The sequence below is a fragment of the Euprymna scolopes genome, chromosome 34 (assembly GCF_053919585.1).
Source record: "Euprymna scolopes isolate OS-2025 chromosome 34, ASM5391958v1, whole genome shotgun sequence".
NCBI lineage: Eukaryota > Metazoa > Mollusca > Cephalopoda > Sepiida > Sepiolidae > Euprymna > Euprymna scolopes.
Window position 1 is genome coordinate 78,470,613 of NC_136515.1, and position 15,338 is coordinate 78,485,950.

Below are 15,338 nucleotides of genomic sequence, written 5' to 3' on the forward strand. Positions count from 1 at the left end.
AGTACAGATACGTTGTCAGAAAAAAAGGTCGATGCCGAAGAAGACGGACATGAAAAATAAAGGCGAGAATGGGCTGGCTGTAACTAGCATGCGGTCAGAAGAATGAGAAGCGCATCAGATTAGATAGACATGTGTCAGCGAAAGATTTTTAGTGGTGTCGAGACGGGACAATATGTAATAAATGCTTTTATTAAGAAAAAATGCCTACCTGGATTGTTATTTATTTCCAATTATATTTTGATGAATTATAGAATAAAGTGTAACGGCCATGTCGGTGTCACAACTTCGTTCTTATCTCTCATATCTAGGGTATCGGCTAACACTTCACTTTTAATGTTTCTGGCCGACCTGCCCCTCAAAATTATTCATTGCCGCCCACCCAAACTTATTTTTTGTCAATACCATCCAAGACCAATGTATTTGTCGATCTAATGGGTTGTAAGCTCATAGCACTCCCGAATTTATCGACTTCTTATCGGAAATGCGATACGTTCGATGTTTCGAGAGACTTCAACCAGACTTTTTTTTCATTTGAACTAATGTATTTTAAAACGTTTCGTTATAATACCTTTACTTAATATCTTTATTTAAAACGCGTTTTCCGCTGTGTCTAATCGTTTTAATTACAATCGTTTTAAAACAATTATATCTTCTTTTCAGAACGTTGAATACAAGATGGAAAAAAGCAAATTTGCATAATTTTCTTATTTCAATTCAAGCTAGGCCGGAAAGCTGCTGAAACAGATCACGATTCAACGAAGCGTTTGACCCTGGAACTACTACTGAATGCACAGCACAATGGTGGTTTAAGAAATTTCCTGGCGGCAACGAGAGCCTTGAAGATGATGAGCGCAGTACTCGGTCATCGGATGTTTACAACGATCAATTAAGAGCCTTAGACAAAGCCAATCAACGCATAACTGTTCGAGAACTGAATTGGACGTAACGTACACGACGATTTTAAACCACATGAAAGAGATTGGAAAGACAAAAAAAAACTTGATAAATGGGTGCCTCACGAATTGCACGACAACCGAAAGAAACACCATTATTAAGTGTCATCTTCTCTTCTTTTACGCAACAAGAACGACCTTTTTCTCGACCGGGTTGTGACTCGCTATGAAAAGCGGGCTCTTTACGACAACTGGCGACGCTCAGCTCAGTAGTTAGATGCCGACTAAGGTCCACGACACATTACGAAGCGAGAGTTGCAGCATAAAAAGGTCATGCTGACTGTTTGGTTGTCTGCAAGCGGTCTCATCTATAACATTTTTTTAATACACGCGAAACCTTTACGGCAGTGAAGTACTGTCAACAAATGGATGAAATGCATCAGAAACTTTAACAACAGTCATCAGAAAATGGCTATTTCTCCTCCACGACAATGCCCGAGCGCTCGTTTGCTAAACCGACTCTGTAGAAGTTGAACGAATTGGGTTACAAAGCTTCTGCCTCCTCCGCCATACTCCCCAGACTTCTCGCTTGCCGTACCACTTTTTCAATCATCTTGACAACTTTTCGCGTGAAAATGCTTCAAAAAACCTAAGCGATATCAAAAACTCCTTCAGCGACTTCATCGCTACTAGAACGCAAGATTTTTACATTACTGGCATCTGTTTTGCGTTGGTAAAAATGTGTTAATTCTTATGGTGCTTATTTCGGTCAATATTTATTTAAGGGGCGAGATATGATATTCTGTATCCAAAAGTTAAAAACCGTAAGAACTTTCTTGTCAACCTGTTACGTATTATTTGGCTTATTCGGACTACCGTTCTCATATTTAGTCTCATTTACGCAGCGTTTTGTGCGACGTAACCTCCGACTTTCTTCTGATGTATATCATATAACTTGTGAATTTTTCTGTTGAATTCATAAATTTCGAACGGAACGCTTTATCTAATAAAAGTGCTTTGCATGATCTCATTCTGTCAGCCGTGAATATTTAGAAATCCGAATTAATTCGTAATTGTATTTTTAGCATCACTTAAACTAAGGATCAAATATTAAACCCCCCCCCTCGAAAAGTATAAGTTACACAGAATTTACTAAATACTTTATCCACTGCGCTACGGATTCTTGGTAATAAATATTTCGGTTGGAAATTCCGTACAGAATTCCGAGTTCAACAGAAAGATTTCGGAATTTGACAAGATTCATTTGAAGAGAGTCGGCCGTTACATAGACTGAAATATTGTGCGAATGACATTAACGATGAGAACACTAGTCCGAAAAATCCAAATAATACGAATAATCAATCTTCATTTCAAAAATTCAAACAGGAAAATAAATGACTTCTTTTGAACTCGCTATCTTTTCTCTGACTAACTGTCTTACCTGTGTAGCTAAATTGCTTCAGCACTTTCGACTTGTCATTTATTTCCTAGCTAATATTCTTGCCTTCGTTGTATGGATAAGGGTGGTAGTATTACAACAAAACTGCTTTTGAACTCCGCGTGTTTTTTAAAGAACGTCCTTAAATAAGAGTCGTAATTTTTTCGTTTATCTTTGAAAAATATTTTTAGTTGTATTATTGTGTGGGGGGATAAGGAGGGGCTAAATCAGGGATAAATACATTTCCATTTGACACACCGGAAACTGATTTAGGAAAAAAAAAGGATCTTAAAAGGAAAACTTACCGTGATACATTTGCGATGACAATATTTATGCTGTAGGCAACCAGTGCCAGAGAGAAAAGGTTCCATGTAATCCCCATTCCTTTTTCCTGGACTTTTCTTCAACCTGCAAAAAACAATATCAAAAATATAAGTTCTTGTGTTGTAAGTCATTTTAGTTTTAGAAGAAAAAAAAGATGTTTCAAAACAAAATTGCAGTATTCACACAGTCTTTGAATTATAAAAACTTGCAGACGAAAACGAACAACAGAATTTCCGGTAGGTAGCCAATACGATGAAGTCTTGAATTATAAAAGCTTGTAGACGAAGACAAAGAGCAAGATTTCTGGTAGGTAGCCAATTTCACCTGCCACAATTCGAACTTTCGATTACGATCCATCGAAATAAGTCGTACCTGAGCCCAATAAACTTTTGCGTTTCAAACCATTTTAATTTTTGAAGAAAATAGAAATGCTCTTTCAAGCAAAGTGGTAGTATCAATCCAGAGGAGCTTTGAATTGAAAAAGACATGCAGACGATGATGAAGGGCAAAGTTTCCAGTAGGTAACCAACGCGAATTGTAAAAGTTTTTAGACGGAAAGCAGAGTTCCTTCCCGTGTGAATAAAAACAAAGATATGTACAGAAATTCTAAGAGATTAAGTAAATCTTTTAGAATTCCTATACATGTCTTTTATGGAGTGATTCTAGTTTCCGATTATGTGGTACCAGCATGTGGTTTCATTTTATTGGTGAGTTTTTATCACGCATGCCTATGAATATAAACTTTACAATTTTTTGTATTCATACCCTCATTTGGATACCAAAAATAAATACTTGCTTAAAATGGCATATGCTCTGTAATACTTGACGTGGAATATTGGTTGTGTTATCAAATAAATGTATTGTAGTAGACATCAAACAATCCTCCTCAAACAATCTTTATATGCACGCAAGCAAAAACAATAAACTGATTTTTAAAGCTAAACACATACAATATATATATGCACGTTATATTAAGTTATCTAGTGAACCAGTCAGATTCTTTTGTTGTTCTCGCTCCTGTTTTCAGCAGCTAATAGTGTCGCTTTTATCAGACAAAGGTTCAGGGGTATTTGTAATTCACCTCTTCCTTTGCTTATTTTGGAAGGGGGTTAATCATCGTTGTGTATTAAAATGACGAATTATATATATATATATATATATATATATATATATATATATATATATACATCGTATTTTGTATACAGAAAGTTGTTAGATGAGATAAGTCATTAGTACCGTCGGTTTCAAGCCCAATAATTAGGACCGTTTTAGATATCCATATCAAGCTCTCTTCAGCCAATACTCAGCTCATTATGGATATGGATATCTAAACGGTCCCAAAATACAAAATATAAATACGCTCTTATTTTTCGGATTTTCCTTTTAATTGAGCACTCTGCTCAATTTCTTTTTAAAAAAATAATCATATATATATATATATGTGTGTGTGTGTGTGTGTGTGTGTGTTTGTGTGAAAGAGTATGTGTGTGTCTATATATATACATTTATATGAACTATATGGAATACATAAACCCATTAGTGATCACATTTCGTACATTCCGTTTTAATTCTCTTCTAATATTCTTTCATCATTAAAGAGAATAATCCCTCATCTTAATTATCCTCAACTCATCAGAGACAAATAGATATTGTTAAAAATTACATCAAACAAAAACGATTAAGTAAATCCAAAGTAAGGAAAACGGAAATCCAGAAAAAAAAACATTTATTTACTTGTTTGATAACATGATTAAAAGTTTAACTAGTTATTATCGATCTATTTATCTATTTACTCATCTATCTATTTACTTATCTATCTATCCAGTGATATTGTTGAAATAGCTTATATTTGGAGTCATTTATTGTTTATAAAATAAATAAAGTGTAGCAATGGGTTTTAGTTGAGGATATTTACATAGATTACATAGGTTAAATAATCAAAATGAGTTTGGGTAGGCGGACGTGGAAAAGTCGCACGTTGGGAGTCGTGGGTTTTATATGATGACGTAACGGAAATCCAGAAAAAAACATTTATATATTCTACTACTACTACTACTACTACTACTACTACTTATAATAATAATAATAATAATAATAATAATAATAATAATAATAATAATGATATTAATAATAAAGAAATAAAGCAATATCTTAATATATGACTACTGTCAAAATAAATATTTGTATTGTAAACTGCATGTAAAATTTTAATTTCCATTGAGCATAACATCGCCAAACATATGTCCCTTAAATTATATAGCAATAATAATAATTGTAATAATTATAATTGTAATAAAAATAATAATAATAATAATAATAAAATATTCCGTCTGCCTGCTTCCCACCTGACTACAACTTGGATGGCTTCAAGTTCAACGTTAACAAATTCCTAATGAACCGCCCCCTTAAGTAAACAATTCATCAAATATCCACACAAACGTAATGTACTTGCAATACTCCTTATCCCTGAGTGGCTTCCGGGCCTTGATAAGTGGTGACCACTGTGTAAAAAAATAAATTAATTAATTAAATTAAACTAATATACATGAAATATAAACAAGAAAGAAGAAAACCTATCGAAGCACATCCAGATTAAAACAGAATCAACTTTAATACACAAAGAAAGATGACTCACCCCTCTCACAAAAAATGAACAAAGATAGATGAAATAGAAGTCGACCGAACATTTGTCTTATAAAAGCCCAGCGATTGGTTAGTGAAAATAGAGTCGGGAACACAAAGTATCTGATTAGTAAACTTAATAATGCGTGTATAGGTAAAAACACATGGTAATATCGATCCTATGCTTAAGGCTGGCGAGTCCTTGCGAGGATGAAGCTTGATATCAAATTCGATGAAAAGTGTGTCGCGTAGGTTTTATGCCTATAATTAACCAACCAGCAGGGTAAAAACAGGCGCATAGTTGAAACAGACTAAATTATAATATATTTACTGTCTAGACGTGTCGTTCTGAAACTTTTTTGTTTTGGCCCTCTGCCTAATATTCAGCATATTTCAGAATACCAGCCACGACCACTTTCCGTGGTTGCATAACTAAAACGTTGTAGATTATTTAGCTATAAATGTCTGGATTTCATACATAAACTACAAAATAGGTGAACCTTTGGGTCATCCGTTTAGGTTAGCTTCTTTAAATCACAATAATGCGTATTTGCAAAGCCAGTTGATTTTTTGTTGGATCTACAAAATCGAAAATTAGCCTAAATAAAAAAGCTTGGTCATATTTTTTAAAACAGTATTTCATAAACTTAAGTTAAAAATCCTATAAAATCATATATCTATATATCTATAAAAGTGAAATTTGATCGGTTTTCGGCCAGAAATTTGGCGATTAAGTGGTCATAGTTCAAAGGTCAAAGTTCAAAGGTCAAAGTTCTACGATTTGACCTTTGAGAACTCTACCAAACTCCTCCGACAATTTTCGGTCTAAACACTTGAAATATTAGATATAGGTTCATTGGAAATGGATCTAACTTAATAACTTGATTTGAGCCCAAAACAATAAATGTTAAGGCGTTATAATAATGGTCGAAGTTTTAAAATTGACCTTTATTTTGTTTGCTCAACATACACCTCCAAACACCCGGGCAATGCCGGGCTGAAATGCTAGTATATATATATATATATATATATATATATATATATATATATATATATATATATATATATATATATATATATATATATGTTATAAAAGATTTTATTAAATGAATAAAATCATTTTTCTTTCTCAGATTGTCGGTTTAAGAAACTTTTTTCAAAGAAAACATTTTCTTTCTATTATACTAGTGATGGAAACCCTGTGGTGTCGGCTCGTTATAGGGAAAGAAACGTACACACACGATATTATATCTGTCTGAGGAAAAGTTTATACTAAGCTTTCTGCCAATATTGGATCTACAGACTTGAATCTTGACATGCAAGGTAATCGGACCTATGGAACAGATTCGATTTCGTTTTTAGGTATAAAAAAAAGAGCTGATGAGTGGAACATTTTAAACATTGAAACTTGGTAGGTATAAATCCATCTTTCATGTATCCTCTACGCATTCGCAAATTATATTTATACGTTAAATCACATTAATTTGTAAAGTTTCCATATACATGTGCCCTATAGATAGTAGAGAATGGCGTTGAATATTTTGGTTTAAATTCTAACCGATGGAACTTAAATCATATTTATTTTAACTTTCGAAATCACAACATATTAGGTACAATATAATAATCAATAGAGATTGGCTCTATAATAATAAAACTGCATGAATTAAAATATATTTAAGCGGGCGACTTGCTAGCATATATATATATATATATATATATATATATATATAGAGAGAGAGAGAGAGAGAGAGATGTTATTTGTTTTTGTTTTTGCGATACGTTTTGAATGAATTCAATTATTTACGAAATGCGATTTGAGAATAATTTTCCCTTTAACTGATTCAGTCACTCTAATAAATCGTAGACTACGAAACACGTGTCAGTGGATAATTATATTTTAAAAATAATATATATATATATATATGTATACTATCAGGCAGCTCGTCAAATATGCTTAAATGTGATATTTTGTTTAATGCAGATTTCGTATGTATCATTATATTGTACCCAATATATAGTAATGATTTAAAAGGCTAAAAAAAATATGCCACCACCGAGAATCGAAACCAAAACTTTTAGCCAACAATTTATGTTTTGCTTTGACTTTAATGACTGAACTAAACTATGAAGACATGATTTCTGTGCGGCTAAAAGTATGAATAGCTAATACGTTGTGTTCGACCTTAACCTGGCAAATTCCATTTTTTTAATTTTCATAGTTTTGCAACGATTTTCCCCGGCTAACATCCAAATATAAAGTTCCGCGGTGGTTCGAATATTCTATATATTAAGTTTCATATTTGTAGACCAAAAATTTCCAGAGGAGTTTGGTAGGCAAAAATTTCTAAACAAATATATATACGCATACATAAATATATATAGAAAGATGTTTGTATTTACTATAACCTTTTTACGCAAATATTACGCAAGTATAAATCATGTAGTATATCTACATGAATATAATTACTCGTAATAGTTAAATAAAGATCATCAACCGATAAGAAAACCGAAAAAGACTTATAAGGAATTAGTTATAATGAATGTTTAAAAGAATATGCGAATTAGTTTGATCTTTTGCAGATGAATGCAAATCCACGACCCATATATAAGAAAGTTGTATTTTCTTTTCAAATAAATAGAAAAAAGGTTTTTAATATGAATACCAATACACAAAAAAACAAAAAACAAATGTGTTCTATAGATAGTACGTGTATGTGTGATTCAGTATGTGTTTCTTTTCGGTGAGCTACGCAGAAAATTTAGTGTTTTGATTCCACACAAACTCACACGTATAGAGATAGTAGAGAGACAGATAAAAAAAAACAGACATCTCTCAGAGATGGGAGAGACTTGTATATATAGATGGATATAAAAAAAGAGACACATTCACTTAAGTCTGGATAACGACGCTAGGTTTTTAGAAACATGAAACAAACAAAATGACGCCCTCCCACCCTTTAAGTACCCAAATAAGCCTAGCAACCATTTCTTACGACACCAAAATATCGAACACCCCACGCAGTCTAAAAGAAGAAAGACGCGGCATCTACCCAATTGTCGGATTGCAGCGAAACCTTCAACTCTTTCTCCTGCTGTTGCAAATGGCATTCTAAGCAAAGCTAGAGAACTGTGTGTATTGTTAAATTCTCTGATTTCGAGATATTTCTACCCCCACCCCCACCTACACCACCACAACTCAATGCTCCACCCCTTCGCCTCATTGCGCGCAGGGGTGGAGGGGGGGTAATACAGTTACATTGATTTAACATTCTGTCAGGGTGACCTTACAGTCGGTTCTCGATTGTCACTCTTCTTATGCAAAATGCTAGAATATTTTTGTAATCCCCACGAGGGCAGAATGAGACAACACATCATGTGGAAAATCCTACTCTCTCAAAATCGAATTGGTATAAAATATATAATTGCCTCGATCTAGAAAGATTTCTGCTGTAATAACCAAGGAGAGACAATATAAAATGCACGAGCAGAACGGATACTGAACTCTGCTAATAGCAAAAAAACATACTGCATAATTACGTTGACGCGTTAGTTTAGCAATATTGAGTCTGGTCAGTACCAGATGGGTGATCATTTTCTAATACCAGGCGCTGTATGTAGGAGGTTCTCCGCAACTCTCTACAAGAACTGCAAAAAATCAACGTTGTAACTTCCTCTGACTGGTGTATATCTGCGACTAATGACCGCCTGTGAACTATATTTCCATGAAACTCCCTTCTTCGGAGCAAGACGCTTCACTTCGTATAGGGAATGCGGTTAGATTAATAGCAACTTAGCACAGGTAAAATATTTTCAAAAGAAATAAATAACTATTTTAATGAATCAGTATTTGATTTACTCCTAATGGGGGAACAATTTAGGACGGAAGTGGGTTTTAATATGGAAAAGTCAGTCCTCCAAAATAGAGTCCAAAACTGGGACAAGAATATGAGTCACCTCAGTCTAAAAATATTTTTTCTTCACTGACTGAGGACAAAAATGAGGAAATTTCGTATCTGAAGTGATACAATACTATAATACTAGTGTTAGATTATGCGGGGCGATAAAGGGTTTCCTTGCTGATAGTAAATTTTAAAAAATTCGACTATTGTTATAAAAAATCAAAAATGTTAAATAACGAACATTGTTATTATTATTTTGTTAACTTTTATATAGAAAAAGGTGTACAGATGGAATGTTTGAAAGAAAGGAATGTTTAGTTAAAATATTTATGTTAACTTAGAAACAGTAACAAGAAAAGAATGTGGTGGAAATAAGCAATAGGTTTTTAAACTCAGAGATAAAAACAATAAAATTCGGCCAGAGAAAACGTGACTAATTAGTCACCTGGTTAAGTCTTTGTGTAATTGAATGACGTAATCTACAAAAGGATTAGTTTGAATATATACAAGCCGAGTTAGTCATATAGTTAGTTTGAGAGAGACGGGACTTAGAAGCTGGAAGTAGAAGTCGCTCTTATGACGCTAGGAAGTGACGTATTTCCAGATAGCGAAAATGTGGACAGAACGTTTTAATCACTAAAGATGTCCGGCCGTAACCAGAGAATAAATATTGTTATCTATACTATTAATAAAATTATAAATGCGTATTTATTTATGTTTGTATATATATATATATATATATATATATATATATATATATATATATATATATATATATATATGTATGTATATATACACCAACAAACTTTCGAACGGTTGCACTGAATTCCTTGAAACGTGAGTCCCTAGATTTTCCTTATCTATATAACGAACAACGCTGAGTCACACAAAAAGCCCAAAATAAGGGTTTAGGGGCTGTTTCCAAAAAGGTTACCTGCCCATGTCAATGGAATTTAGCCCTGTCTGTATACAGTAACGGTAACATCTTTCGGTATACGGACAGGACTTGTGCTGCAATGGATTACACGTCTGACTACGAATCAGAAGATTCCAGTTTCGAATCCTGGCAAGTTCGTAATAATTTTAACCATCATTTTATCCAACGTTTACTCATTATCCTTACCCTTAGGGTATTTTTGTTTTTTGTTCTTTCCAGTGATTTTGTGTGTATTCTATTTATTAAGAGAATATAATACCTAGCCTTATACAAATATAACATACAAATCATAATTTATACAAATATAACATACATACCATAATTTATACAAATATGATATACATACCATAATTTATATAAATATAATATACATACCATAATTTATTTAAATATAATATACATACCATAATTTATATAAATATAATATACATACCATAATGTATATAAATATAATATACATACCATAATTTATATAAATATAACATACATACCATAATTTATATAAATATAATATACATACCATAGTTTATATAAATATGATATACATACCATAATTTATATAAATATGATATACATGCCATAATTTATATAAATATGATATACATACCATAATTTATATAAATATGATATACATACCATAATTTATATACATATAACATACATACCATAATTTATATAAATATAATATACATATCATAATTTATATACATATAACATACATACCATAATTTATATAAATATAATATACATACCATAATTTATATAAATATAATATACATACCATAATTTATATAAATATAATATACATACCATAATTTATATAAATATGATATACATACCATAATTTATATAAATATGATATACATACCATAATTTATATACATATAACATACCATAATTTATATACATATAACATACATACCATAATTTATATAAATATAATATACATACCATAATTTATATACATATAACATACATACCATAATTTATATAAATATAATATACATACTATAATTTATATAAATATAATATACATACCATAATTTATATAAATAGTATATACATACCATAATTTATATAAATATAATATACATACCATAATTTATATAAATATAATATACATACCATAATTTATATAAATATAATATGCATACCATAATGTATATAAATATAATATACATACCATAATTTATATAAATATAATATAATACCATAATTTATATAAATATGATATACATACCATAGTTTATATAAATATGATATACATACCATAATTTATATAAATATAATATACATACCATAGTTTATATACATATAACATACATACCATAATTTATATAAATATAATATACATACCATAATTTATATAAATATATTATACATACCATAATTTTTATAAATATGATATACATACCATAATTTATATAAATATGATATACATACCATAATTTATATAAATATAATATACATACCATAGTTTATATAAATATGATATACATACCATAATTTATATAAATATTATATACATACCATAATTTATATAAATATAATATACATACCATAATTTATATAAATATATCATACATACCATAATTTATATAAATATAATATACATACCATAGTTTATATAAATATGATATACATACCATAATTTATATAAATATAATATACATGCCATAATTTATATAAATATGATATACATACCATAATTTATATAAATATAACATACATACCATAATTATATAAATATAATATATATACCATAATTTATATAAATATAATATACATACCATAATTTATATAAATATAATATACATACCATAATTTATTTAAATATAATATACATACCATGATTTATATAAATATAATCTATATTAAATTAAACTATTATTTTTATGTCTAAATAAAATTTACTATGATTGGCTATAAGATTATGCAAAAATATTAGAATATAACTACCTTATATTTTAATAAATTCAAATAATTCCATTTTTTTATCATGAACTCGTACATTTTACCTACCGCCGCCTTTTTCGATTTAAGTTATGGGAACCCAGTCGCGTCTAAATATTTAATTAAACAGTTTCATGACTTTTAATTTAACTAGACAGACAAATATTGTTTTTAAATAATTGAATTAAATTATAATTAAAAATGCCATTCATGTTTAAATGTTATTTGTAGCTTGATAAATTTTCCTCGATAATAATTGATCAATCAAGCTTTAATTTTTTTTTAATACTTGTTAAAAGTTAAGAGAAACTGCTTTTTTTTCTATTGTTACATCAAATAAAATTTTTTTGCATTATATTTCTCAGTTTTAATATCACTTTTAGTCAGTTTTTAATTTCATGATTAAAATCATTTTTCCTTTCTTATTTTCTAATTAACAATAACCAATGAGCCACATTCTTTTCCCATAAACTAGGTGAAACTGTATTTTCCCCAATTCTTTATTTCATAAATAAGGTTGACAAAGACTTTCATTAGAATTTGGTGGCCCTTAAAAGGCCCGTTTTTGTAACCCTTTGAGTGGACGACAATTGTCAAAACCATCATCTATGGAAATCCATGTCTTCATAGTTAAAGTTAATTTTCAAAAAAGGAGAGGACAAATTTCTGTAAATCGTAACCGGCTACCGTATCTTGAAAAAAAACTCATATAAAACGACACTTGCAGATATAATTAAAACTTATAATTTTCACACTCTGATTTTTTATCTTTGTTTATTTATTTATTTTTTGTTATCGATTCTTTAAAGCATTCTTTATGTACTGGTACATGGAAAGCGCATTCTAAAATACAATTTTTAATTTATTTTTAAGGGTTTAAGAGTATGCATATTTTAGCGTTTTGTAAAAAAATGTCATCCTCATCTGAAAAAATAATTATTATTGATAACGTATTAAATGAATCTCACACTTCAAAACACAAAAGATAAAAAAAAAAAATCAAACACATTCAAATTTCGGATTTCAATCTTCGATATCGAAGGCACCCTGTGAATCCTTTTTTCTACACTCGTTCACTGTCCTACCACGAAATGAGTGTGTGATAATGGATCGCTTGGACTTTAAGGAGTCGAAAAATAGACAAATGAGAAAAGTGGGTATGACGTCACCAAAAATATATTTATACAACGAATATGAATGAAAAATGTTGCATCCAAAACTGCATTCTTTACTTGTTAATTGGTGAAAATTTTATATTGATTTGATAATTATCTGATTTTTGGTAGATTTTTAAAGAATGATTCTGTTACGAAAATCAAAAACACTCCATAAATTTGGCGGTCAGTATATATATATATATATATATATATATATATATATATATATATATATATATATATATATATATATATATAAAGAAGGATAGATAGATAGACCCAACCAATTCTTGCAACCTGGAAGAAGAATGGTTATCAATCAGTAAGATCATTAATGAATCAACCAAAGTCATAGTTGGTTTAAAGAAAAAGAAAAATCAAGACTGGTTTGATGAAAACTGTGCTGAAAATTAATCAACTCATTCAAGGAAATGTAAACGCTCGCCATGCTCATGAACAAGACCCTCGAATACGGCATAAAACCAACATCTACAGAAACCGAAAAAAAAAAACAGTGTCTATAGCGTTCCAAGAGATCCAATGTGGAAAGTTCTCAAGCAATTTGGTTGCCCAATCCACTTTGTAGAACGCATCCAGGCACTGCATGAAGGCATGTCAGGATATGTATCGCACAAAGCCAAGGAAACAAAAAAGTTTCCAGTTACCTGTGGACTAAAACAAGGTTTTGTCCTTGCACCTACCCTCTTTTCCTTATATCTTGCCGCAATGCTGCACAAATTTCACCCAAATAACCCGGGAGTGGACATTAGATACCGTTATGATGGGGGACTTTTCAAGCCTGCTAGACTAAAATCTCAAAGCCTTATGAAATTCCAACACATCACAGAGCTTCAATATGCAGATGACAACATGGTCCTAAGCCATTCCAAGGAAGACATCCAGAGATCCGTAAACAACTTCACGGCAGCCTACCATCGCATAAATGACACTCCTCTTGAGCAAGTAGATCACTTTCCATATCTCGGTAGCATAATATCAGAAAAGTGCTCAAATGAGAATGAAATAGATAGCCGAATTGGCCTTGCCTATGGAGCTTTCGGTAAACTGACGAAGCGCGTCTTCAATAATAAACATCTTTCAATAAAAACTAAACTCATGGTATACCACGCGATTGTTATATCTACGCTTCCATATGGGTGTGAGACCTGAACTATATACCAAAGTGATCTCATTAAACACGAAAAATTCCACCAACAAAAACGAGCTATACTGAACATCAAATGGTATGACTATGTAACCAACACAAGCGTTCTTGAGAAAGAAAACAGCTGCAGTATTGAGGCCACCACCATGAGGCACAGACTCCGTTGGTTGGAGCATATCCTCAGAATGGATGAAAACAGACTCCCTCGACAAACCCTGTACTCGGAGCTAGCCACAGGAAAAAGACCTATCGGCGGTCCTCTACTGCGATATAAGGACCAAATCAAATCCACCCTAAAAAACACCGGATTTGATATTAACATCTGGGAAACAACATCTCAGGATCAGTGCCTGTGGCGCCAATCCATCATACATGGTACCAAAGGATACGAGGTAGAAAGAAGAAGACTGGTGGAGATCAAGAGGCAGGCAAGAAAAAATCGTGCTGAACAACAACGCCCCCTGCCAAGCATTGTTTGCCTTCTCTGTCCACGCTAATTCCACGCTCAGATTGGTCTGAGAAGTCATCTGCAATCCAAACACTGAGGGAAGAGGAAACTGAAATCTCGAATACGAGAAATCGGCCGACGACGATATATATATATATATATATATATATATATATATATATATATATATTCAACAATAAGATATATATATATATATATATATATATATATATATATATATGAATAATGGATAGATAGATAGGTAGGAAGGTAGGTAGGAACGTATGGAGATAGATAGATAGATAGATAGATAGATAGATAGATAGATAGAAAAATTGGAAGTGTAAGGAGAGGTCGACTTGGACGTATTTGTTGGCAGTTCACCTCAGCCATCTCTTTACGGAAGCTGCTTGGACATCGTAACAGGCTGTGGAGTCTATTAATAAACTCATTTGCGTAACTACGTGAAAGTTGGATGAGTGGATACACAGACTTGGCCGAG

The 15,338-nt window shown here is 31.2% G+C and overlaps 1 protein-coding gene across 2 annotated transcripts in view; it reads right to left on the bottom strand.

Annotated features, from left to right (window-relative positions):
* The window catches only part of LOC145259302 (glycine receptor subunit alpha-2-like), a 512,859-nt gene that overhangs the window by 323,209 nt on the left and 174,312 nt on the right, over nt 1–15,338 (bottom strand). For both annotated transcript variants that reach the window (XM_080117187.1, XM_080117186.1), the window contains exon 2: nt 2,637–2,739. In XM_080117187.1, coding sequence (XP_079973313.1) covers nt 2,637–2,713 — 77 coding nt within the window. In that variant the 5' untranslated portion in view covers nt 2,714–2,739. The remainder of the gene's footprint in view (nt 1–2,636; nt 2,740–15,338) is intronic.